This window comes from Rhinopithecus roxellana, chromosome 8, assembly GCF_007565055.1.
Source record: "Rhinopithecus roxellana isolate Shanxi Qingling chromosome 8, ASM756505v1, whole genome shotgun sequence".
NCBI classification, from domain to species: domain Eukaryota; kingdom Metazoa; phylum Chordata; class Mammalia; order Primates; family Cercopithecidae; genus Rhinopithecus; species Rhinopithecus roxellana.
Window position 1 is genome coordinate 30972220 of NC_044556.1, and position 25979 is coordinate 30998198.

At 36.0% G+C, this 25979-nt stretch overlaps 1 protein-coding gene and 1 pseudogene across 3 annotated transcripts in view; one reads left to right on the forward strand and one right to left on the reverse strand.

The window, feature by feature from the left end:
- Positions 1-25979, forward strand: part of STXBP3 (syntaxin binding protein 3) — a 62184-nt gene that overhangs the window by 8298 nt on the left and 27907 nt on the right. For 2 of the 3 annotated variants that reach the window (XR_004058852.1, XM_010372929.1), the window contains exons 2-7: positions 1159-1208; positions 1969-2050; positions 5727-5803; positions 7544-7622; positions 9349-9449; positions 21220-21374. Coding sequence is in view for 2 of the 3 variants with exons in the window: in XM_010372929.1 (XP_010371231.1) it covers positions 1159-1208; positions 1969-2050; positions 5727-5803; positions 7544-7622; positions 9349-9449; positions 21220-21374 (544 nt within the window). In the remaining variant the exon portion in view is untranslated. The remainder of the gene's footprint in view (positions 1-1158; positions 1209-1968; positions 2051-5726; positions 5804-7543; positions 7623-9348; positions 9450-21219; positions 21375-25979) is intronic. The other variant, XM_010372936.2, reaches the window with a different exon arrangement.
- LOC104669899 lies at positions 16284-17160 on the reverse strand (annotated as a pseudogene).

Consider the following 25979-nt stretch of genomic DNA (forward strand, 5'->3'; position numbering starts at 1 on the left):
CTGGTGATCGAACTCAGTCTCCAGTCCCTCTTCCTTTCCCGGAGGTCCTGGGGTAGGGCTGAAGGTTCCAACCCTAATGGCTTGGTCTGGTGACCAGCCCTCAATCTAAAGCTATGTAGGGGCCCCTCACCCAAGAGTCATTTCATTTGCAGATGGAGAGACACTTACCACTCAGGAGATTCAAAGGTCTTTAGGGGCTCTGTGCCAGGAACTGGGGGTAAAAACCAAAATTTTTTATTGTACCACACTAACTATTATTATTTATACCTTCTGATAGAAGAGCTGTCATTTTTTAACATCACTTGTTATCAAAAACTTGTTGATAAATTTCCCAAAAGCATTAACTTAAATATAAATTAGGAAATGGAAAAGCTTAAGTTAATGAACTAACCATCTCATTAACAAGAATTAATGAAAAACAGGTTACTATAATTTATATTTTAATTATATTTTATGTATTACTATGTATTACTACTGATTTTAAAATCAGTTGAACATTAATAAAACATAGTAAGTGTGGGAAATTGTTTTAAGTAGAACAGATATTTGTGTAAATTGTCTACATGCGTTATTTAATACATAATGGAAAATGTTTTTAAATCAGTGAACTAATTTTTAAAACATATTTAGATAATTTTGAAAATCATTGTAAGGAACATAATATTTATTGATTATAAATCAAGATTGAATATTGGTATCCAAATGCTGTGATATGTATTGTTGAAAAGCGTAATGTAGTAAATCAGTATGAAAAATGTTTATGCAGATTTGATTGGCAGATATAATTTAGCAATGGGCAACTTCAGGATGTTCCTGTGGGTTTTTTGTTTTAATCTTGTTTTACTTGGGATTTAAGTAGAATAGGAAAAACCAAATCAGGTAATACTTTTAGAAATATTTTCTCGGTATGTTCATGTACTTAAATGTATTAACCCTTTTTATAATACCTTTTAAAGTTAAAAAATTGATTACAGTTGAAATGTACTGTATAGGCTAGGTATTAGAATTGGATTTTTCCATAGGGTTTAACAAATATGTATGCTTTTTATGTAGTTTAACAAATTTCAAATTGGATTTTTCCTTAGCCATTTTGGACTGTTTGAATTACTATGTTTCTGTTGATTTAATTCCTAAGTAATTCCTTTCTTTTTTAAACAGAGATAAAAGCAACAGTGTTTGATGACTGCAAGAAAGAAGGTGAATGGAAGGTAGAATTTGCATACCTTGCTCTTATAAAAAATAATACAAACTTTAAAAACAATACAGTGTAAAAACTACATAGTATTTACATGGTGTTAGGTATTCTAGTATAAGTAATCTGAAGATGATTTGATGTATGTGGAAGGATATGTGTAGGTTACATGCAAATACTACACTATTTTATGTAAGAGATTTGAGTATCCATGGAGTTTTGGTATACATAGGGGTCCTCGAACCCCCATGGATACTGAGGGATGACTATATAGGGTGTGGAATCACATTGCTTGGCTCTGAATACTATCTTCACCACTTAATAGCTTGGCTCCTTGCGCAAGTTACTTGACCTCTCTCTGCCCCCGTTTCCTTGTTTATAAAAATGGTGATGGTAATACCTCATATGGTAATTGTAAATATGAGGTGAATTAATCCATGGAAATTGCTTAAAACTGTGCTCTGTGCAATAATTGTTCTACAAGTGACAATTGTAATTTTAAGAAAATTTGATGTTAAACATAATGTCATTTAAAATGAGTAAGCTCTGTGCTTCAAATTAGAAATATTTCTGTTTGCTTACTTATGTACAATACTATATGCATGTATATTGAGAAAAATCTCTAGATTGTGCAGGATAAAAAATGAGATCATTTTGCCTACTGTCCTGATATTTTATGTTATAAAAGGCTTTATAAAGTTTAATGGATAAAATTCTTTTTTTCATTCTTGGTAATAGGATGCTTACAGTATTTTTTAATTTGTGTTTGTTTTAAGATAATGCTTTTAGATGAATTTACCACTAAGCTTTTGGCATCATGTTGCAAAATGACAGATCTTCTAGAAGAAGGTGTTACTGGTAAGTGTTATTCTTGGCATGAACACTTTTTAATTGTAATTGGGGGAGATCTGAAGTATTAAATTTTAGTTAGTAATTGCGTTTCTAAGGAGCTTATTTTTTTAAAATTACTGTAGCCATAACAATTAGATTTAACATTCTTTTCTCTGAATCTTCTGTCAGTTTTTTTTTTCCTCAGCTGAGACATATAATTAAGACCCCTAACCAAGCCTAACTCAGTTGCCTTGTAGAGGTTCTTTAAATGTTTTGCTCATATATATATATATATATATATATATATATAAAACAGTTTTGTGTATTGATACACAAGCTTTACTTCAGTGTTTTGATTTAGTTTATGGTTTCATGTATTGCTTTAAAGTGGATATCAAGATTTATGTCATAAAATTAACTTGTACATATTTACAAATGCATAATGCTTACTTTGTAAATTTATCTTTATTACCAGAAAGGAGGCAAATAATTATAAGTTTAAATCAGTTTTAGTATGAAAATTTGAAATACTTACAGATTCTGAAAAAAAATCATAATGTCACAAGAAGGTATCTTCTTCTAGGCAGGATTATGTTATTGAGATATTAATCTATATTACCTATTGAGGAAAATAGTAATATCTTGTAACATTCATAATCGTGTTATCCTTAATTCATCCTTTAACTCACTTATTAAAATTTGATCTTCATAATAACCCTATGAAGATAGATATCAAATACTCTCATTTCTAATGAGGAATCTGAGGCTCCAAGTGAAACATAATTCATTTATATTTTGAATCCTAATGTAGTTTATGTACTGTCTGTTACTCCTAACTTAATGAAGTTCAAAAGAATACCCAGTAATTTTCAAGAAAGTCTGACCGTATCATATTTATGTTTTGATGTTTATACATAAAATAATCTCTCTTTTTTTGAGACAGGGTCTCCTTCTGTCACCCAGGCTGGAGTGCAGTGGTGTGATTTTGGCTCACTGCAGCCTTCTCCTCCGGGGTTCAAACAGTCCTCCCATCTCAGTCTCCCAAGTAGCTGAGACTACAGGCACACACCACCACACCCAGCTAATCTGCGTATTTTCTCGGATAGAAATAGAGTTTCACCGTGTTGCCCAGGATGGTCTCAAACTCCTGGGTTCAAGTAATCCACTTACCTTGGCCTCTCAAAGTGCTGGGATTACAGGTGTGAGCCACCATGCCCAGCCATAAAATAACCTTTATTGTTGATTATATATTCAATTTGTGGTCTTTCTGACCCTCAGTGTAAAAAGCTCTAAACTAGAAATTAGAAAATTGAAGCCTTGATTTTTCTACTGAATAAGTGAAATATTGATTAAACCACTTAAGTTTTTTAAGTTCCGAAAGGTCATTCTGTTGTGAAACTAGGGTGAGAACCATTTGATAACACATAAAAGCTCTGTGGAACTGCAGAGCTGTTATGCACTGTAGGGAGGTTTTATTGCATTTTGTAGACCATCGTTTCTTACTGAATGCTCAGTATTAATAGATATTCTTCAAGGAAGGGATTCTGTGGCAGTACATTTAGGAAACAGTATTAAGCAGAGCTCAACAGCTTTCTTTAGGACTTCAGAGTCTAGGCTGAGGCAGGAGAATGGCGTAAACCCGGGAGGCGGAGCTTGCAGTGAGCTGAGATCCGGCCACTGTACTCCAGCCTGGGCGACAGAGCGAGACTCCGTCTCAAAAAACTCCGTCTCAAAAACAAACAAACAAACAAACAGAGTCTTTATATGCCAAGGTATAAGTAGATCCCCTGGGTAAAATGATAGTATTCAGTTTTCTTAACTTATTTGGCCACAGAAAGCTATTTTTGAGAAGCGTTTCATAGGACTGTATATCATAGAGCTTGCTGCTGTGGGATACCTTTGATATCCTCCAGACCCACCTAAGTTTGCTATGGTTTAATTGTAGTCATATCTTCTAACTTAAACTCAAAACAGTCCTTTTGAGTTCCACATTAGCCCTCCTGAAAATCCCTCTTTGAAACTGGGCATTGGCATGTTCAGCAGTCAGACTTTCTGTTGTCATTCAGGTCATTCATGAAAATATTTAGTAGTGTCTTGGGATTAAAAAAAAATTGGGAAAAAAATGCTCTGTCAGGATTTGCTACTTGAGTGGAGAATAAAGTCAAGTGTAAAAACCTTAAAAAAAATAGACTGAAGCTGGATACAATGACTCATGCCTGTAATCCCAGCGCTTTGGGAAGCTGAGGCAGGAAGATCACTTGAGCTCAGGAGTTCAAGACCAGCCTGGGCAATATAGTGAGACTTTGTCTCTACTAAATCCAAAAAAATTAACCAAGTGTGGTGGTACATACCTGTAGTCCCAGCTACTTGGAGAACTGAGGCAAGAGGATTGCTTCAGGGAAGTCAAGGCTGCAGTAAGCCCTGATTATGCCACTACACTCCAGCCTGGGTGACAAAACGGACCTTATTTCAAAAAAATAAATCAAAAATGAAAGACAGATTGGGAGTTAGATTATTCTTTTTCACTATTAAAGACCTTTCTCTTTGTTTTTTTGGTTTTTTGATAGATGTATACTTTTCGGTGAATGGAGAAGTGCCACTTTCTGTTATTAATAAAGAGATTTCAGAATATTCTCAGAGCCTGAGTTCTAAATCATATCTATCACAGTATTTTCAGTGTTTTAACATGTACATTATTCACCAAACAAAATAGTATGTATAGCATGACTGTAAGACACTCCGTTCTGAGCATTGAACAATTGAAATAAATGAGCACAGATTAAACCTTAATTTTTTCAAGTAAAATTATAATAGTTGAGAATGAAGAGAAAAAGATTAAATTTTTTCTTGGAAATATTATTTGATTGTCTAGTAGTAGTTATGATAAACCTATACATTACTAATATACATTCAGGAATGAGAAAAGGAAATCACCAAATTTAAAAGGTAAGTCCAACAGTAACCTCTCTTGCCAGTCACATTAATGTTAATTCTTTTTAGGCCCTTTGTCAACATGAATCTTGAAAGATGGTTCTCTGGATTTGTTGAAGGATACTTTAAATTAGTTTTAAGAAATATATATGTAGCTTTAAATAATTTGACAAAGTTTATTAACTTTATATTCACTTTAGGTAATCTTATAAACAGCTTAATTTCCATAATTAAAAATATAATTGACTAAATTCTAGCGACGTTCTGTTGCTGAAAATGTACTTTATGAATATTTACATGTGGTTTTAAAAGAATAGGAGTTAATTGGCAATTTATTTAAACAGCACTGTGGCAGGTGAAAACTTGGGCTCTGGAGTCAAATCTGGGTTAGAAGCCTGCCTGTTCCACTTCCTAACTGTGTGATTGGATAAGTTACTTCTTTAAGCCTCAGTTTTCTCATTTGTAAAATACTTGCGAGGTTATTATGAATTTTAATGAATAATTCATGTAAGAAAATGAATTATTCATTTAAGAAATGAATACTTTCTTACATTGTTTATGTAAGAAAATGAAGAATTTTCATTTTTCAGGATTTTAAAATGTATCCAATGAAGACAAAGAAAATGTTAAACCCAGTAAATATTTTTGTTTTCATATTATTTGTAAATGTATTTTCATATTATTATAAATGGAAAATACAATAAAGTTTATTTAAAAATTATTTTAAGTGTATAAATATTTGGTTATATAAAATGACCTTTTTTCTTGTTAGTTGTAGAGAATATTTATAAGAATCGTGAACCTGTCAGACAAATGAAAGCTCTTTATTTCATCACTCCGACATCAAAGGTGAGTATTTTGAGGCCTTAAAAAGTAGGTTCATCAATATTTCACCATTGTTATGGTTTACTAATAGAAAATTCAAAATAATGAAGTACCCTTTAGTAGAAAAATATTGCCATAAACTAGTTTGCTTAGGAAAGTTTTTTCTGTGTTAGAAGATTATTTGCATTCTTCCCAATGAGAATGTATAAGTAAAAGAATTCCTTTTTTCCCCATATGTGAAAGCAGAATTAAGTTGTATAAAATAACATTTCTTTGCATGTTTTGTTTTTCATGCAGTTCCTATTGAACTCTACCTTTTGGGGGGATGGTAATGTAGGTAAAAGAAATAATCTATAGTCTTGGATTACTTCTTTATCTCAGTGACTTTCCCATAGCATATTTGTATGTATATATGAAGATGGATATATATGTGTGTGTATATATATATTTTATGTGAAAGGAAAGTCTTTAGTTTATAATCTGACTCTATGACCTAACTCATACTTGATGCCAATCTTTTAGAGTCAAATTATCAGATTTCTTTATTCTGTACAATATCTGAGAATGCATTTTTGAAAACCTGATCTCTCACTTATTCCCATGTAGAATGTTAATTTGGCAATCTCTGTTTCATTTCACTTCTAAAAAACTCTAGCAGACATTTAAAAAAAAACAAAAACTGATACTCACTTTTTAGTCTCTACATGTTGGCTGCTAGTGGGTTTTAATGACGTTTTATATCTTATCTGTAATATAATTCTATGAGAGAAAAATTCATGATTGGAAAAAAAATGCAACTTAAAAGCTCCATTTTTCACCTAGCAAATTAACAGAGGGATTTAAAATATATATATGGGTGTGTATGTGTGTGTGCATTCTGACTATTCTGGTTATCAGTGGATAATGGAGCAGAAACTGCCATATACTGCTAGTGGGAGTATAGATTGATACAGCCTTTTTGGAAAATAGTTTGTAATTTTTTATCAAGAACCTTAAAAAATGTTTTATATTTTAGAGTTTATTGTTAGGAAATAAATAAATGGTCTAGCTAAGTTTCTAGCAGTAAATAAATCTAATTAAATTTTAGCATTAATAAATAATAGGCCATATGATGATATCTGAATGAAATATATGAATAAAATGATAAATAAATGAAAACCCATGTGGCCATTAAAAATAATTTTTCTAGGGATTGTTAGTGACCTAGATAAATGTTCATTTTGAATGTTAAGTGACAAAAGCAAGATACAAAATTGTATATTCCTCATTCTTACAGTCACCTACCAAGCTTTGGGTCTTTCTAATCACTTGATAGTTTAAGCTCCTCACTCACTGTCTCTCACTTCAGCACTTCTCCAGTCATAAGTCTTGGTGGTTTCGTTATCCATGTAGTTGATACTTACAGTATGTTGGTTTCTAGTTCCTTAATCTGTTATCTTCCAATAGTCTTGTCTAATATGTTGTTTCAGTTTTCCTAGACCTCTTCATTGCCAATAAGAGCATCCTGTTCATATATATTACCTTACTCATTACCTTACTCTTTTTTTTTTTCCAAAACCAAAACTGGTTAATATTACCTTACTACCTTAGTAGCTATCACTGGCTGGAGAATATAGCATCTTAAAAAATCAGTTTATAAATTAAACTTTTAGCCAGTAAGGTTTTATTTTATCACTGAAATAAAATAATCTTAGTCATTTCAAAAGGTAACATATTTAAATTAATATTTAATAAAATGTGTATTAACATCTAATCTTTTTTAAGTCTGTAGATTGTTTCTTACATGATTTTGCAAGTAAATCGGAGAACAAGTATAAAGCAGCATATATTTACTTCACTGACTGTAAGTCTTTTAAAAAGTTATTGCTTCATTGTTTAAAATCCCATTAGTTTTAAACTGTTGACTTTTTAAAAATCATCCAGCCCAAAATGTCATTAAAGTATCTACTTTTTATAATATTGTTTCAGTCCTGGTGATTTTCTATTTATCATTTATTCTAATTAGGCTAGAAAGAATCTAAAAATACAAGATTATATCTATCCTAATTCATACTAAGGTGATTGAAAATTAAAAGAAACTGTTCCCAACTGCTTTCAAAAGACAATCATTTTGCTGGGGATGAGAGGGATGGGTGGAGAGGGCTAGCCCTCAAATCCTGTGATGGTGACAGGAAGAAATATTTTTAATCACTGTTTCAGTTAGGGATTTGATTCTCTTGTAAAAAACAAAGACCTTTTGAGAGGGCACTGAAGAAAACAGACATCTGTTTGGCAGATATGAAGGGAGAAAATCTGTGACATTTATCTTACTCTGCCATGTGATCACATAGAAAACTGGTAGCTAAAGAATCACAGAGAAGTCCAAAGACACATACAATTCTGTCTTATGTTATATGTTATATAATATACTTCAAAATAAAAATATCATTTATCTGAGTTAAGTCTTTTTTTTTTTTTTTTTTTTTTTTTTTTTTTTTTTGAGACGGAGTCTCGCTCTGTCGCCCAGGCTGGAGTGCAGTGGCCGGATCTCAGCTCACTGCAAGCTCCGCCTCCCGGGTTTATGCCATTCTCCTGCCTCAGCCTCCCAAGTAGCTGGGACTACAGGTGCCCGCCACCTCGCCCGGCTAGTTTTTTGTATTTTTTAGTAGAGACGGGGTTTCACCATGTTAGCCAGGATGGTCTCAATCTCCTGACCTCGTGATCCGTCCGTCTCAGCCTCCCAAAGTGCTGGGATTACAGGCTTGAGCCACCGCGCCCGGCCTAAGTTAAGTCTTGGTCTCTGCTATTAGAGGTCCTCACTTTAAGTAGTATATCATTTTTCCTATGAATTTTTATCTCATACCTAATAGTTTGGATTTTAAAAATGTCACACCATAAGTATTTGTTATGTAACCTTATACAGAGCATCATGTTTATGGAATTGATGAAATTTAATGAATGTGAACCCTCTTTTAACCTAAGGAATCTTAAGGCTAAAGAATATCATGTTAAAAGATACTAGGAGCCAGTGGTTGGTATTCCAACCTAGATCTAATGGAATGTATGATAAACTCTTTGATGAAAGGGGAAAAACACTGGCTCTGAGTTCCAAAACTTAGTATTATAGTGTCTTAGAATTCTCTAATGTTAGAAAGCTGCCTTTAATTGAAGGAAAAATTAACGATTTGTGTTGTATGGTTGTAGTATGGATCACTTAGTGGCAATTTGGAAAAGTGGTATAAATTTCTAAGATGTCCTGAAAGTGCTGCTGTTTTTTAAGTCATAAGTTTGGACATGATTTTTCTTCCTAACAATTTCAGTTTTCTCTGTTAGCAGATTTTTAAGAAAATACATCTGAGGTTATGGTGGATGTGAATGGGAAAAATGGAATTTCTGTTATAGTCCTTTTGACTGGGATATATCTTTTGTAAAGCAAATAACAACATTTATATATTATTTATGTCCTCATAATAAATAACTCTCTGAAAGCCAGTAATTATGTATAACTATTCTTGGACGTTGGAATGATTTATTTAAAAGGAATAAAGATCTAGATGTAACTATATACTTTGGTTTTTTTTTCCCCTCAGTTTGCCCTGATAATCTCTTTAACAAAATTAAGGCTTCTTGCTCCAAGTCAATAAGAAGATGTAAAGAAATAAATATTTCCTTCATTCCACATGAATCTCAGGTACTTCCTGTTTTTATTTTTTAGTTCATGACAGGTTTCAAATTTGGTTTTATGGCTTATTTGTTAATCAAGTATATTCTGAAGATTTTTTTATATGTATTTGGTGAATTTTGAACCTAATCCACAAATAGACATTTCCCGTGATGAAGTCAGAAGCATGAGCAATAAATTGGAATTTAAAATGAATATAGCAGGGCTTAAATTTCATATCTGCCACCAAGTCCTGTGTTTGTCAAATTACAGAACTACTAGGTTATGAGATCAAGAGAGTTTTGAGCACAGTCTTTGTTAGATGACTCCAGAAAAAAGTATTTCATTTAGCTTGTGTAACCTTTTGTAATATTAAAGCAAATGCTCTTTAATCAACTTTTAATATTATATAAATTATTTTAATCTACAAAATGAAGGGATTTTTTGACTTGTTTTGCCTTTGGAACATTGAGCCTTCAATTAATAATAGCAATGATTATAATGATATAAGCAAACACTCATATAATACTCCCTATGTGTCGTATACTTTCCTGAGGGCTTTACATAAATTTATTCATTTAATCCTCACAATAGCCATAGGAATAGATTGTACTTCTGTCTCCATTTTGAAGATCAAGAAATCAAAGAGGTTAAGTAACTTGCCTCAAATCACACAGCTAATGAATTGTTAAGGTTTGTTGTGCTCTGTTCTCTGTGTTTGGATTCTAGCATTTTGTAGAATTGAAATAGTTGACTGTTGCTTGAAACTGTGATCAATATTTTAAGGGATAGACAAGTCCTAGATAAGGGATTTATATGATGCTACTTTTAAGATACTGCTTGGTTTTTTGTTTTTGTTTTTTTTTCTTTTTTTGAGACAGAGTTTCGCTCTTGTCACCTAGGCTGGAGTGCAATGGCGCAATCTCGGCTCACTGCATCCTCCACCTCCCAGGTTCAAGTGATTCTCCTGCCTCAGCCTCCCAAGTAGTTGAGATTACAGGCATGCGTCATCATACCTGGCTAATTTTTTTGTATTTTTAGAAGATTCGGGGTTTCGCCATGTTGGTCAGGTTGGTCTCGAACTCCTGACCTCTGGTGATCCATTAGCCTCGGCCTTCCCAAGTGCTGGGATTACAGGTGTGAGCCACCACACCCAGCTGATACTGCTGTTTTTGACAAAGGAAGATAATAATCCAAATTATGAGATTTTAACATATCTGGTTAACATTAAACTGTTTTCCAAAAGTTTCCTTTAAACTTACTCTTTTAATATGTAAGGTATAGTATAGGGTGAAAATCAGCTTCTGAAAATGATGTAGGATTTAAGTGATAGTGTGAGAAATATTACAAACATTTCTAGAACATCTCGCTTCCCAGAAGGTAAATATAATTTTAGCCCCAGAATTTATTAAAATTCTGCAGTTGCTGTATTTGAAGGAATGATTTGTGTAGATATCTGAATAATTTGATGATGAATAGAAATAACCTGTCCTTGCATGTCTAGAGAGTGCTCTTGAGGAGTTTCCACTTATCAGTCTTTACAAAATATTGTGATTATGTAAGGTCCCATCTGTGAATGGTTTTCCAGTAAGAATTTTTTTCTTTTAATTCACTTACTTGATAAGAGTCATAGGAGGGTCTACTTGACCGGGCACAGTGGCTGATGCCTGTAATCCAGCACTTTGGGAGGCCAAGGTGGGCAGATTATGAGGTCAGGAGTTCAAGACCAGCCTGGCCAACATGGTAAAACCTCATTTCTACTAAAAGTACAAAAAAAATTAGCTGGGCATAGTGGTTAGCACCTGTAGTCCCAGCTACTCGGGAGTCTGAAGCAGGAGAATCGTTTGAACTGGGGAAGCAAAGTTTGCAGTGAGACGAGATGGCACCACTGCACTGCAGCCTGGGCAACAGAGCAGGACTCCGTCTCCAAAAAAAAGAGAATCTACTTAATAAATCTAACTGTTTTGGAGAAATTACATTGAAAATATTTTGGATTTTTGATTGTGTGCAAGTGAAAATATAAATGAAATACTAGGTGCTTTGAGCTATGAGCAAAGACCTACTGAACATTTATCAAGATTATGTTGAGCAGACATTGTCTGTTAGATGCAAAGCAGTCTACTGTGAAAAGATGAGCAAAATATATGTCTTACTCTCATTTGAATACTATAAGGAGATTAAAAAGAATTAGACATCTTCAAAAACTATTTCAATCATGGTTAAATCAAGTAGGATTAGGCTCAACTAATTAAAAGAAAACTCTGGACTTCCAATGGATTAAATAACGTGGAAATTTATTTCTTCCTAATATAAAAGAAGTCAGGAATAGGCTGTATAAAGGTGATAATGCTGGCTCTATGAAATTGTCAGGGGTCTAGTCTCCTAGTCATGGTCCTTATGATCTAAGATGATTGTAAAGTTGTTTTTTTTTTTTTTTTTTTTTACTGTTACATCATTTTTTTTTTAATTTTAAGGAATATTATTTTAAAACAACATTATAAAAATCATAGGCTTGTTTCAATATTTTAAAATATCTTCTGTAACATTCCACTCAGAAGGTAGATAACAAAATTCTTCCCGTAGGAAGAGTGCCAATGGAATGTGATATTTTATTATTCAGTTATTCTATTTTTTCTTCCTACCTCATTTTTGCTGAAGAACTGTTCACTTAACACCCTGGGAGCTATCTTGTTGAAATTTGCCACCATCATGTTGGAGCGATGAACCTTCACCCGTAGTATGATGAATGTGACATTGCTTACATCTATCCTGTGGGACAGCTAAAAGGACAAGACCTCAGCATCACATGCCAACCAGTCTATTGGAGCAATCACACACATAACTACTTCTGCCAAAATCCTCTAACTTAATTTTTAAATAGCTGAAATTCATAGTCAAGGCCATATTGGTACTGTACCTGGAACTACAAATACACCCTTTTCACACACATTCAATATTACAGCAATAGCATCCTGGGACAGGTTAGGACACAATCACATTTTTAAAAATCAAGAAGAAGTAAACATAAAAGAGTATTTGCACAAGGCAGAGAATCCTGTTTCTTGGCAATAGACACAAAACAACTGGCTATAGAAATAGGTTTACAGATAGATACAATCTAGAATTTGATTCTTTGAGTATTAAACTTGGAGACATAGCTGTATACATTCCAACATGCAACCTAATATTTTACATTAGTAGTTTCTTACTCAGTAGTTAAAAGAAAAACCTATCAAAAACCAACCCAAATTATATTTATTAACCATTGGATAACCCCTTTTATCGTTTATTAACCACTTTACTCCAGGTTTGATTAGTGTAATCATGAAATTGTCTAGCCTAATGATCTAGGGAAAATTCTGTGGTTGTAAGATGATGCCTTGCTATGGAACCATTAATTATTAAGCTCCAAGTGAACTGAAGCAGGTATTTATAAAACGATGATGTATTTCCAAAAATATGAAAAACAGATAAGGCAGATGGTAATGCTAATAAGAGGCACTGAAGTATTATAATGGCACTCTGGAAATGGCTCATAGCAAAACCCAACTTTTTTTTTTTTTTTTTTTTTTTTGAGACAGAGTTTCACTCTTGTTACCCAGGCTGGAGTGCAATGGCGTGATCTCAGCTCACTACAACCTCCACCTCCCGAGTTCAAGCGATTCTCCTGCCTCAGCCTCCCAAGTAGCTTAGATTACAGGCGTGAGCCACCACGCCCAGCTAATTTTGTATTTTTTTTTTTTAAGTAGAGACAGGGTTTCTCCATGTTCAGGGTGGTCTCGAACTCCCGACCTCAAGTGATCCACTCATCTCAGCCTCCCAAAGTGCTGGGATCACAGGCGTGAGCCACCGTGTCTGGCCCTAACTTTTTTAACTTTTAGGTTTGGGGTACATGTGCAGGTTTATTATAGGTAAACTCATGTCAAGGGGGTCTGTTACACAGATTATTTCATCACCCAGGTACTAAGCCTAGTACCCAATAGTTATTTTTTCTGTTCCTCTCCCTCCTCCCACCCTCTACCCTCAAGTAGGCGTAGTGCCTATTGTTCCTCTCTTTGTGTCCGTGTGTTCTCATCATTTAGCTCCCACTTGTAAGTGAAAACATGCAGTATTTGGTTTTCTGTTCCTGCATTAGTTTGCTAAGGATAATGGCCTCTAGCTCCATGCATGTTCCTGCTAAAGACATAATCTCATTCTTTTTTATGGCTGCTTAGTATTCTGTGGTGTGTGTATACATATATATATATATATATATATATATATATGCCAATTTTTTTTTAATCCAGTCTCCCATTGATGAGCATTTAGGTTGATTCCATGTCTTTGCTATTGTGAATAGTGCTGCAGTGAACATATACGTGCATGTGTCCTTATGATAGACTCGTATTCTTTTGGGTGCATACCTAGTAATGGGACTGCTGGGTCAAATGGTAGTTCTGTTTTTTAGGTCTTTGAAGAATCACCACACTGTCTTCCACAATGGTTCAACTAATATACATTCCCACCAGCGGAATATTAGCCTTCCCTTTTTCCTGCGGCCTCACCAGCATCTGTTATTTTTTGACTTTTTAAAGATAGCCATTCTGATTGGTGTGAGATAGTACCTTATTGTGGTTTTGATTTGCATTTCTTTAATGATCAGTGATTTTGAGCCTTTTTCATATGCTTGTGGGTCACCTATATGTCTTTTGAACAGTGTTCATATCCTTTGCCCACTTTTTAATGGGTTTTTTTCTTGTAAATTTAAGTTCCTTATAGATGCTGAATATTAGACCTTTGTCAGATGCATAGTTTGCAAATATTTTCTCCCATTGTATAGGTTGTCCGTTTACTCCGTTGATAGTTCCTTTTGTTGCACAGAAGCTCTTTAGTTTAATTAGATTTCATTTGTCAGTCGTTGCTTTTGTTGCAATTGCTTTTGGCATCTTTGTCTTGAAATCTTTGCCAATTCCTATGTCCAGAATGGTACTGCCTAGGCTGTCTTCCAGGGTTTTTATAGTTTTGAGTTTTACATTTAAGTCTTTAATCCATCTCAAGTTGATTTTTGTATATGGTGTATGGAAGGGGTCCAGTTTCAGTCTTTTGCATGTAGCTAGCCAGTTATCCCAGCACCATTTATTGAATAGGGAGTCCTTTCCACATTGTTTTTGTCAGCTTTGTCAAAGATCAGATGGCTGTAGGTGTGCGGCCTTATATCTGGGCTCACTATTCTGTTCCATTGATCTGCGTGTCTGTTTTTGTACCAGTGTCATGCTGCAAAACCTTCTTTTCTGTTAAGTTCATCACATGGGTGAAACCATTGTAAGTTGAAAACAAACGGGAGGTTCCATGGGTAGGCCTACGCCAAGGGAATTTTCCTCTTGTGGATCCACAAAAGAAAAATAATTTTGGTGCCATGTGGCTTGCACTTATCTGCAGCAAGACAGTCTAGTTCCCTTAACCCCACTGTGTGTCTGGGAAAAGGTAGTGAAAATATTTCCATAAGAGGCAAAGACTACAAGAAAGCTACAAACTTGCTGTGCAAAGTTGTGAAAATGTCATGGTAAAGAAGCACCACATGCTAATTTTTTTTTTTTTTTTTTTTTTTTTTTTTTTTTGAGACAGAATCTCATTCCATCATCCAGGCTGGAATGCAGTGGTACAATCTTGTCTCACTGCAACCTCCACCTCCCAGGTTCAAGCAGTTCTCTTGCCTCAGCCTCCAGAGTAGCTGGGATTACAGGCACGTACCCCTATGCCGGGCTAATTTTTGTACTTCTAGTAGAGATGAGATTTCACCATGTTGACCAGCCTGGTCTCAAACTCCTGACCTCAAATGATCTACCCCCTCGGCCTCCCAAAGTGTAGGGATTATAGGTGTGAGCCACGCTCCCGGCATTTTTTTTTTTGTTTTTCTGTTTTTTTGAGACAGAGTCTCACTCTGTCACCAGGCTGGAGTGCAGTTGGTGTGATCTTGGCGCACTTCAACCTCCATCTGCTGGGCTCAAGTGATTCTCCTGATTCAACCTCCCGAGTAGCTGTGATTACAGGCATGTGCCACCAAGCCCAGCTAATTTTTTGTATTTTTAGTAGAAACAGGGTTTCACTATGTTGGTCAGGTTAGTCTCAAACTCCTGACCTCAAATGATCTGTCCGCCTTGGCCTCCCAAAGTGCTAGGATTACAGGCATGAGCCACCGTGCCTGGCTGATTTTAACAGCTTTTTTTTTTTTTTTTAACTGGAGAAATCTATTTGTTATGTACACACCACAGAAAAATTGCCCCCAACCCTGAAAAAAAAGGTCCTGCAAGAAAATCAGATTCATAATATAAAAAAAGTATGTATCTAAAGTAGATAAAAATATGGCTTATGTTTTAAAAAGAAAATATGTAAATGAAAATATGTAAAAGAATGAATTGCTTAGATTTGCATGTGACTTAGTACTTATTTCATATTAACCATATCCATTTGCTATGATAAGTCTCTATGTTTTAGAATAGGTATTCTTTAAAAATACCTGTTTTTAAGCCAGAACATATACGTTACATTTGTGCATCCATGTGTAAGTTATCCTGCTTGGTATGGAACCAAGATACTACAAGATTAATAAAATAATTTTTCAAATATTCAGTCACAGACTAGCAAAGAATATATTTCCTCAAGTTTTCTGGGCCACAGTGCTGACTTGGATTAATGCAGTCTGAATTTTCAGATGTAAATACCAGTCAGTGGTTAGTTGTCAAAACTAAAAAGTAGTTGAGTTGGGAGGACCTTCACAATGTTGGCTCTTAAATCATAAGTGAAATTATTCTTAGAGCTGGACCATAGTAAGCAGAAAGCCTTTTCTTAGCTCAAACCCTACAAATTGACTCTTAACATTCATAATCATGCCCTTTTAGATGCTTTAAAATGGCATACTGATTTTGCAGTCTGTAGTTTGTCTATACTTTGTAAGAGAGCAGGTAACTCTAGCACAAAAAAACTGTAATGTGGAACTGGGGAGGACTTCAGTGGCACTATTCCAATTTTATTAATCCATACTTTTGCTTTCAACCTTGCATTGAGACCTCCTTGTGTGTCGGTTTCCAGCATGTCACCAACTATCACACAGTCCACAGGAGTGGACTCCAAGGAGATTGCAGCAGTAATAAAATACGGAAGGTGCTGGCTTCTCCCCTCCCTGCTGTTCACCTACAACAGCTTGGACATAGGACTGACAGGCACAAGCCTCATCTTCTCCCTCTGGGTCTGCATGACCCCATTCATTACTAAAAGTAGGCAGACCTCCTTTCTAATTTCAGTGAACATGGCTTTGACATCTCACTGAACTTAGTGTCGTGCTGTAAATGTGTAGTTTTCCAAAGGAGGTAACATTCTTCAGCCAATTTCCTGTTGGCTGCACTACATTTTGTTTCCTGGATTGCTTCCTCCCAATGTGAAGTCCTTAGATCAGTAATGCATGCATTGTAATGGCGAAAACATTCCTTGTTGAGTTTAACTTGAGATTTGTCACAGTTGAATTCAGCCTCTTGTTTATAATGGTATTTTGATTGTAAGAGCTTTATCGCCTCCAACATGCCTCTCCTGCTTGCCACACCTGTGTCGATGAGTGTGTTGTCCAGGTCAAAGAAAATGGCCTGCACATGGCTCAGGCCCATAGCACCTGCACCCCGCTGCAACCTGCCACCTCACAACCTGCACATGCACAAGGTGGGCAGCCCAGTTTGTGTTTTTCTTTGAGAGAGGGTCTCGCTCAAACATTCCTCCCGCCTCAGCCTCCCAAGTAGCTGGGACCACAGATGCATGTCACCACACCCAGCTAATTTTTTTTCGTTTATAGTAGAGATGAGGTCTAGCTATGTTGCCCAGGATGATCTAGAACTCCTGAGCTCAAGCAGTCCTCCTACCTCAGCCTCCCAGACTGCTGGGATTACAGGCATAAGCCACCATTCCCAGTCATACTGTAGAATTATTACATCATCATTTGAGGATTTACAAAAGAATGAGAGAATAATTTTCATTTTTATCTCATTAGGTAAAATGGAGTCACATGGCTACACATAAGTGCATGGGAAACAGAAAATTTTTTAGCTGGACATATGTGGCTGTTCTTCATAAAGAACTGAAGTGCAGTTGCTGAAAAGTAAGGGGAGGATGTTTGTTGGGGAGGCATCTTGTAGTCGGCCACGAAAGGAGGGAGATTCTCTTTTTAAATATTTATTTGACACATTGTAATTGTACCTATTTATGGGGTACAATTTGATGTTTTGATACATATCAATGTTGTATAATGATACAAGGAATGTATCCATCATCTCATGCATTTAGGAGCCAGGTTTTGTTAGGTTTTGTTTGTATCTTTAGTAGAGATGGTATTTCACCATGTTGCCCAGGCTGGTGTCAAACTCCTGGGTTCAAGCGATCCACCTGCCTCGGCTTCCCAGAGTGCTGGGATTACAGGCATGAGCCACTGCACCCAGCATTGAGAGAGGCTAATTCTTACTGGGAGATTGGGAAAATATTTGAAGAATGGGTATATTTTTATAAGATAGTAATGAAAAGGGAAAGAACATGTTAGGAGGTGAAAATAATCTAGATATAAAGATACAAAATCAGAAGAGTGCAGGAGAACAGCAGGAATTGGCTTATAAGGGGTGAAGGAATGAAAGATAGGCTCTCTGTAGGTAGGTTGGGGCTATATTGTATGTAGGAGACTTCAGGTTCCATCAAAAATAATGACAAAATTAGCTGGTGCAGAAAACTGTGGAACTGGTCCTAAAGTCCTTAAGGAAAAGTAGAGTCCTAGAAGTCAGGAGATCATTGCAGAGAGATTGGTAAAGTCAGATATGATAGTGCTTCAAAGAAATAAAGTTGGGGCTGGGCGCGGTGGCTCACGCCTGTAATCCCAGCACTTGGGGAGGCTGAGGCGGGCGGATCACAAGGTCAGGAGATCGAGACCACAGTGAAACCCCGTATCTACTAAAAATACAAAAAATTAGCTGGGTGCGGCGGCGGGCGCCTGTAGTCCCAGCTACTCGGGAGGCTGAGGCAGGAGAATGGCGTAAACCTGGGAGGCGGAGCTTGCAGTGAGCCGAGATCGTGCCACTGCACTCCAGCCTGGGCAACAGAGCGAGACTCCGTCTCAAAAAAAAATAAATAAATAAATAAAAATAAAGTAGGACATCAACACATTTCAAATTACATGGAGGGAAAGAAGATTCACTCACTCCTCATGGTGATTCCATGAGTCAAAGGGACTAAAGAAAGAACTTTCTTTCCCTTTCAGAGGATTTAAGGTAAGTGATGCTGTCACATACGTAATAAGGCAAGTATAGTTGATCCTTGAATGACATAGGGGTTAGGGGCACCAACCCCCTGTGCAGTTGAAAAATTTGTGTATAACTTTTAACTCACCAAAAACTTAACTACCAGTAGCCTGCTTTTAAGTGGAAGCCTTCCTGATAACATAAACAATAGAATAACACATTTTTTATGTTTTATTTACTATGTTATAACAAAATAAGCTAGAGAAAAGGAAATGTTATTAAGAAAATCAAAAGGAAGAGAAAATACACTTACTATTAAGTAGAAGTGGATTATTATGAAGGTCTTACTCTTGACATTTTCAAGTTGAGTAGGCAGAGATGGAGGAAGAGGAGGGATTGGTCTTGCTGTCTCAGGGGTGGCGGAGGCAGAGGAGGTGGCAGGGGAGGCAGGCACACTCTTTGTAACTTTTATTGAAAGAAATCTGCGTATAAGTGGACCTGTGTAGTTCAAACCCTTGTTGTTCAAGGGTCAAACGAAAATAGAAAACATTCAAGAATATGAGGAAGTTTGTTTACAGTGAACCTTAGTGAGTACAGAGAGTCTGGTACAGTTAGTAGAGAGGATGCTGGAAAGAATCTGGTAGAGATAGAAACAAGCTAGCTATAGATTAGCATGAAGAGTAGATGGAAGACAGGATCTGTATTTAAGGAGCTGATTGTGGGTTTATAAAGATGAAAAAAGCATGTAGCAGTAGTCTTAAAAAACTTAATGATGGTGATGGAAAGGGGGGAGGAGGTAGAGGAAGAGGGAAATGGAGGAGATGTGAGTATAGAATGAGAACCAGCCCCCAGATTATCTTTGGTACACTGGGGTATTAGCTTAGATTAATTTGTGGTAGGAACCCCCCAGATCTCAGTGCATTACAACAACAAAGGTTTATTTCTCATTTGTGTTGTCCATTGTTGTTTGCCTGGGGCTTTGCTCTACATCCTCTACTTTCTAGTACTGAGGCCGAAGGACTAGTCTGGGACATAGCCGAGGGAAAAGAAAATAGTGGAGCCACACAATGGCTTTTAAAGCTTCTGCTGGGAAGTAGCACATGTATCTTCTACATACATTCCAGGCCGAGCACAGTGGCTCACATCTGTAATCCCGGCACTTTAGGAGGCCGAGGCGGAAGGATCGCTTGAGCCCAGGAGTACTAGACCAGCCTGGGCAACAAAGTGAGGCCTTGTCTCTGCAAAGAAACTTAAAAGAATTAGCCAGGTGTGGTGGCACATACCTGTGATCCTAGCTACATGGGAGGCTGAGGCGGGAGGATTGCTTGAGCCCAGGACATCAAGGCTTCAGTGAGCTATAACCATGCCACTGCACTCTAGCCTGGGTGACAGAGTGAATCCTCATCTTAAAAAACAAAGACAAAAACAAACCTACACATGACCATGGCCAAACCTGGTATCAGTGGGTGGGAGGGAGAAGTCTTGGGCGGCTGTGCAGTAAAAGTTTTTGAACGAATAATGTTATCTCCTGTTGTGGGATATTACACTATGAGGAAGCCACAATTCAAGTGTAGGGTGCTTGTTGACTGTTAATACAGCATCCTAGCCTTTGAGCAGGAAAGAGATAAGTGGGTGAGCCACAGCTAAATTTTCATCTATGTTCAGGCTGCTGCTGTTGGTGCTGGGTTATGTCCAGAGAAATGAATGACTGTGTGTAAAAGGAAATGCAAGACATTTATTCATAATTCATTACTTAACCTATAATTACTTGCCTACTTTTACTTACAATAAATTTTCATAGTTTAAGAGAAATTGTCATTGTTTAAAAAACAACAAAACTTAGTTTAACAGGGAACTCTCAATACAATTTAGGGAGCTCCTGCTTTTATATCCTCCAAATCCTCTAATCCAGTTCTTTGTGCATAAGTAAATTATTTTGTTAATTGAGTGAATGAATGTATCTGTGAGGTTTTGCTATACATACATATAGTAAGATTTACATTATGTCTAGCACAATGCCATGTCTTTTGGGGAAGTATGTCTCTTATTTTAAGGACATGAAGAGTATAAGCTAAAGAACTGAAGACATGTATCAACTATGGGAGATTTCTGGGTTACTCTCTAATGGATTAAGGGTTTTAATTTATGTCTGATATATAGGCCAATTTGGGTACTGTTGTGTTTCTTTGTACTGGGAGTTAGATTTTTATTTTAGTTTGACTACCTCAGATTTCTTCACCTGTTGCACGGGTAGTAAAAAGTAGACAGTACAATCTGTATATGAAACAAGATTGAAGGAGAGAGATAGACTAAGCAGGAAAGGAGAGTGAGAAAGAAAGGATGAAATCAAGATGACAGAGAAAATGAGATTTGATTAAGGTAAAGACATAGTTGTTTCAAGAAACAGCATGGTTAGTGCAAGCATTTTTTTAACTGCCCCAAATAGTTGCCGCATTTTCTTGATGTGTATGTGTGTGTGTGTGTTTGTGTATATATATATATATATAATTTTTTTTATCAGGTCTCCAGATTGACAATGAGGTTTTTTGTCTTAGGTGTATACTCTTGATGTACCAGATGCATTCTATTATTGTTATAGTCCAGACCCTGGTAATGCAAAGGGAAAAGATGCCATTATGGAAGCAATGGCTGACCAGATAGTTACAGTGTGTGCCACCTTGGATGAAAATCCCGGAGTAAGATATAAAAGGTAAGACCCTCAGCATCTGCACGTGTTATGCTTCCTATTTACCATTCATTATAGAGGTAAGTAATGTCTCTGTACCTTTGCAGATTGGTTTGCAAAATTTATTTTCTTTGTATAATTACCATGCTGTACATACAGGAGATTTAAAGCTTGTGGTTTAAATTTCAGAATAGCAAATAGCTTCTGTTACTGAATTTCAGAGCCTAAATTCAGTACATTTTACAGACAGTTTTTCATCAGTTTAAGGAATGCTTAGAGGAAATGTCTTTATAGTCACATAGGGAATACAGTGTTACAATTAATGCTTTTCATTAAATCACCAGCAAATCTAAATGGCCATATTCTCTGGATACCTGTTACAATGTCTAAGTATCTAATCTCAGTGCCTATTCTAAATAAATTTTGGGGTTTTTTTTAAGAGGTAAAATTTAACTTTAGTACTATATACTTTGACTTACATACTTCTTTTTAAAAATGAAATTTACTGTAAAGTACTTAAATTGTCTATACAGTAAGTCCTTACTGTCGTTGATGGGTTCTTGGAAACTGACAAAACCAATCTTATCATAGGCTAATTGATATAAACAAGAATTAAGTTCCTTGGTTATGTCATGTCACCAAACTTCTGCATAAAGACCTGAAACACTTCTAATATTAAACATTGAAAGAAATGTGACTGTATGTACATTTAAGAAAGATTAATAAAAACAAGATCATTATTTCCCCAGTTATTCTAGTTCAGGATCATTAGAAGGATGACCAGAGCTCATCCCAGCAGCTCATGGCACAAGGCAGGAACGCACCCAGATTAGGATACCATCCCACTGCAGGGCACACTACACACATCCACACTCACTAGGACTGGGACAATTTAGACATGCCAGTTAACCAAACATGCTGCACATCTTTGAGATGTGGGAGGAAACCGGAGTACCAGGAGAAAACCCATGAAGACATGGAGGGATCATGCTAACGCTGTACAGACAGTGGCCCCAGCCGGGAATCTTTTTTTTTTTTTTTTTCTCAGCATTGTAATGAGATGATGAACAAAATGACATTATTTGAGGACCTGCTAGATATGGCATGATAATTCATTCCAAAATGAACATATCCATCTAACCCTACCAACGTCAAAAAAAATAGAACATTAACAGCATCTGAAAGGCCTCTCTCGTGATCCCTCCCAGCTCTCCCGTCCCCTTTTCTTCCCTAGAGATGACTGCCATCTGACTTTTAACATATAGTTTAATTTTGCCTGATTTTGAACTGGTAGAAGTGGAACCACATGATATTTTTTGTTTTTGACTTCTTTGCTCAGCATTGTTTTCTGAGAGTCATCAATGTTGTTTGTTATGTGTGTCAGGCAGTTTTAGTTTTAATTTTGGTCTGCTAGTTCATGTGTGCTCCTCTCACCTCAGTTTCCTTATCTATGAAATAAGAATGATTAAATAATACCTACCTTATACAGTTGTTTTTAGAGTTAAATGAATTAATATCTATAAAGTATTCCTCACTAATAAATATGGTAGTAAATATATTGCACTACTCGTAATAAGTATTATTACTCATTTGTCTTTTAAAAAGTCCTTTAATTTGAACATTGGCATTTGTCAAGTTAGCTGGCTGAACTGTTTAATTTTAAATTCATGTAGTACTTTAAGTCATATTACTCTTCACTTACCATTTAAAATTCCACTATGAATACTTAGAAAAAGTATAGTGATCTCCTTGGAGATTAAGTGATTTCCTCAATTTAGGTATTACCAAACAAGCTCTTTATTCATACCTTGGATATTAGAAACATTCTTTTTCTTACTTTTTTTTTTTTTGAGATGGGATCTCTCTCTGTTGCCCAGGCTGGTCTCAAACTCCTGGGCTCAAGCAATCTGCCTGCTTCTGCCTCCTAAAGTGCTGGGATTGCCTTTTTCTTATAAGAGATGTGCTAATTACATTCTGGACTCAGTGGAGCTGAGCTAAGTGGTTTGGCTCCTGTTAAGAGTTTAGTAACTGTTGAAGCTTCTGCTGTTGGTGATTGGTTATGTTCAGGGAAATGAGAAAACATAGCCAATTTATAATTGTATCACTCACATAGGGGCTACTTTTCAGTTACACTAATAAATAATCTGTAATCCTGTCTTTTAAAATTCTACCTGCTTTCACAAAATATTCCTTTACACTTTATCGACTTTAAAGTATAATTTTAAAATGAAGTTTCTTTCTTTAGAAAATATTGTACAAAGAGTTTAATTACCCTTTATAGATGTTGCTTTATTTATTTATTTATTTATTTATTTATTTATTTATTTATTTATTAAAGATGGGGTCATGCTCTGTTGCCCAGGCTGGAGTGCAATGGCATGATCTTGGCTCACTGCAAACTCTGCCTCCTGGCTTCACGCCATTCTCCTGCCTCAGCCTCCCGAGTAGCTGGGACTACGGGCGCCCACCACGCCCAGCTAATTTTTTTGTATTTTTTAGTGGAGACAGGGTTTCACCATGTTAGCCAGGATGGTCTCAATCTCCTGATCTCATGATCTGCCCGCTTTGGCCTCCCAAAGTGCTGGGATTACAGGTGTGAGCATTATTTATTTTTAAGGTATAAGACCTAAAGATTCTGTAAAACTTTGAAGCCCTCACAATAAGACCTCCCATTTTCGAGGTTGGTGTGCTGGTGAAGAGCCTTTTTCTTTCTCTCTTTTTTTTCTTAATTTTTATGGATACATAGTAGGTGTATATATTTATGGGGTACATGACATATTTTGATACAGACGTACAATGCATAATAGTCACATCAGGGTAAACGGGGTATCTATCACCTCAAGCATTCATCCTTTCTTTGTGTTAAAAACAATCCAATTATACTCTTAGTTGTTTTTAAATGTACTGTAGTCATGCTGTTGTGCTATCAAATACTAGATCTTACTCATTCTACCTATAATTTTGTACCCATTACCCATCCCCACTAAACCCTTGACCATCACTCCTGCCCCTTTCCAGCCTCTGGTAACCATCTTTCTACTTTCTCCATGAGTTCAATTGTTTTCATTTTTAGCTCCCAGAAGCAAGTGAGAACATGAGAAATGTTCTTTCTGTGCCTGGCTTATTTCGCTTAACATGGTGACAGCCAGTTCCATCTATGTTGTTGTAAATGTCAGGATCCATTCTTTTTTATGGCTGAATAGTACTCCATTCTGTCAATGTGCCACATTTTCTTTATCCGTTCATATGTTGCTTCCAAATCTTGGCTGTTGTGAATAGTGCTACAGTAACATGGAGTACAGATTGATAATACAGATTTCCTTTCTTTTGGACATATATATTTAGCAGTGAGATTGCTGGATCACATGGTAGTTCTCTGTTTAGTTTTTTGAGGAACCTCCACATTGTTCTCCTTAGTAATTATACTAATTTACATTCCCACCAACAGTGTATGAGGGTTCCCTTTTCTCCATATTCTCGCCAGCATGTGTTATATTGCCTGTCTCTTGAATAAAAGCCATTATAACTGGGGTGAAATGATATCTCATTATAGTTTTGATTTGCATTTCTCTGATAATTAATTATGTGTATGAGCACCTTTCATATACCTGTTTGCTATTTGTATGTCTTCTTTTGAGAAATATCCAGATCTTTCGCCCATTTTTAAATCAGATTATTTTTTCCTATGGAGTTATTTGTGCTCCATATCTATTATTAATTTTTTGTCAGATAGGTAGTTTGCAAATATTCTCTTCCATTCTGTGGGTTGTCTCTTCACTTTGTTGATTGTTTATTGTGCAGAAGGTTTTTAACTTGATGTGATTCCATTTGTCCATTTTTGCTTTGGTTGCCTGTGCTTATGGGGTGTTACTCAAGAATGTCCCACAGAGAAATCTGCCCAGTTCAGTGTCCTGGAGAGTTTCCCCAATGTTTTCTTATGGTAGTTTCATAGTCTGAGGTCTTAGATTTAACTCTTTAATCCATTTTTATTTGATTTTTGTAGATGGCAAGAGAAAGGGGTCTAGTTTCATTCTTCTGCATATGGATATCCATTTTTCCCAGCACCATTGATTGAAGAGACTATCCTTTCCCCAATGTATGTTCTTGGCACCTTTGTTGAAACTGTGTTAATGGTAGATGTATGATTTGTTTTTGGGTTCTATATTCTGTTCCATTCGTCTCTATGTCTGTCTTTATGCCAGGTATCATGCTGTTTTGGTTACTACAGCCCTGTAGTATATTTGAAGCCAGGTAATGTGATTTCTGCAGTTTTGTTCTTTTTGCTTAGGATAGCTTTGGCTATTCTGGGTCTTTTGGGGTTCCATCTACATTTTAATTTTTATTTCTGTGAAGAATGTCATTGGTATTTTGATAGGGATTGCATTGAATCTGTAGATAGCTTTGGGTAGTATGGACATTTTAACAATATTTGTACTTCCAATCCATGAACGTGGAACATCTTTCCTTTTTTTATTTCCTCTTCAACTTCTTTTACAGAGCTGTTTTTCAGCATTTTTCATGTAGATTTGGAAGTTACACTAATACCACTGGTCATGAAGTTACAATTTAGGTTACAGTGTTATTTTAGAAGATAATGATATACAAGATTTTATGCAAAAGACATTGGAA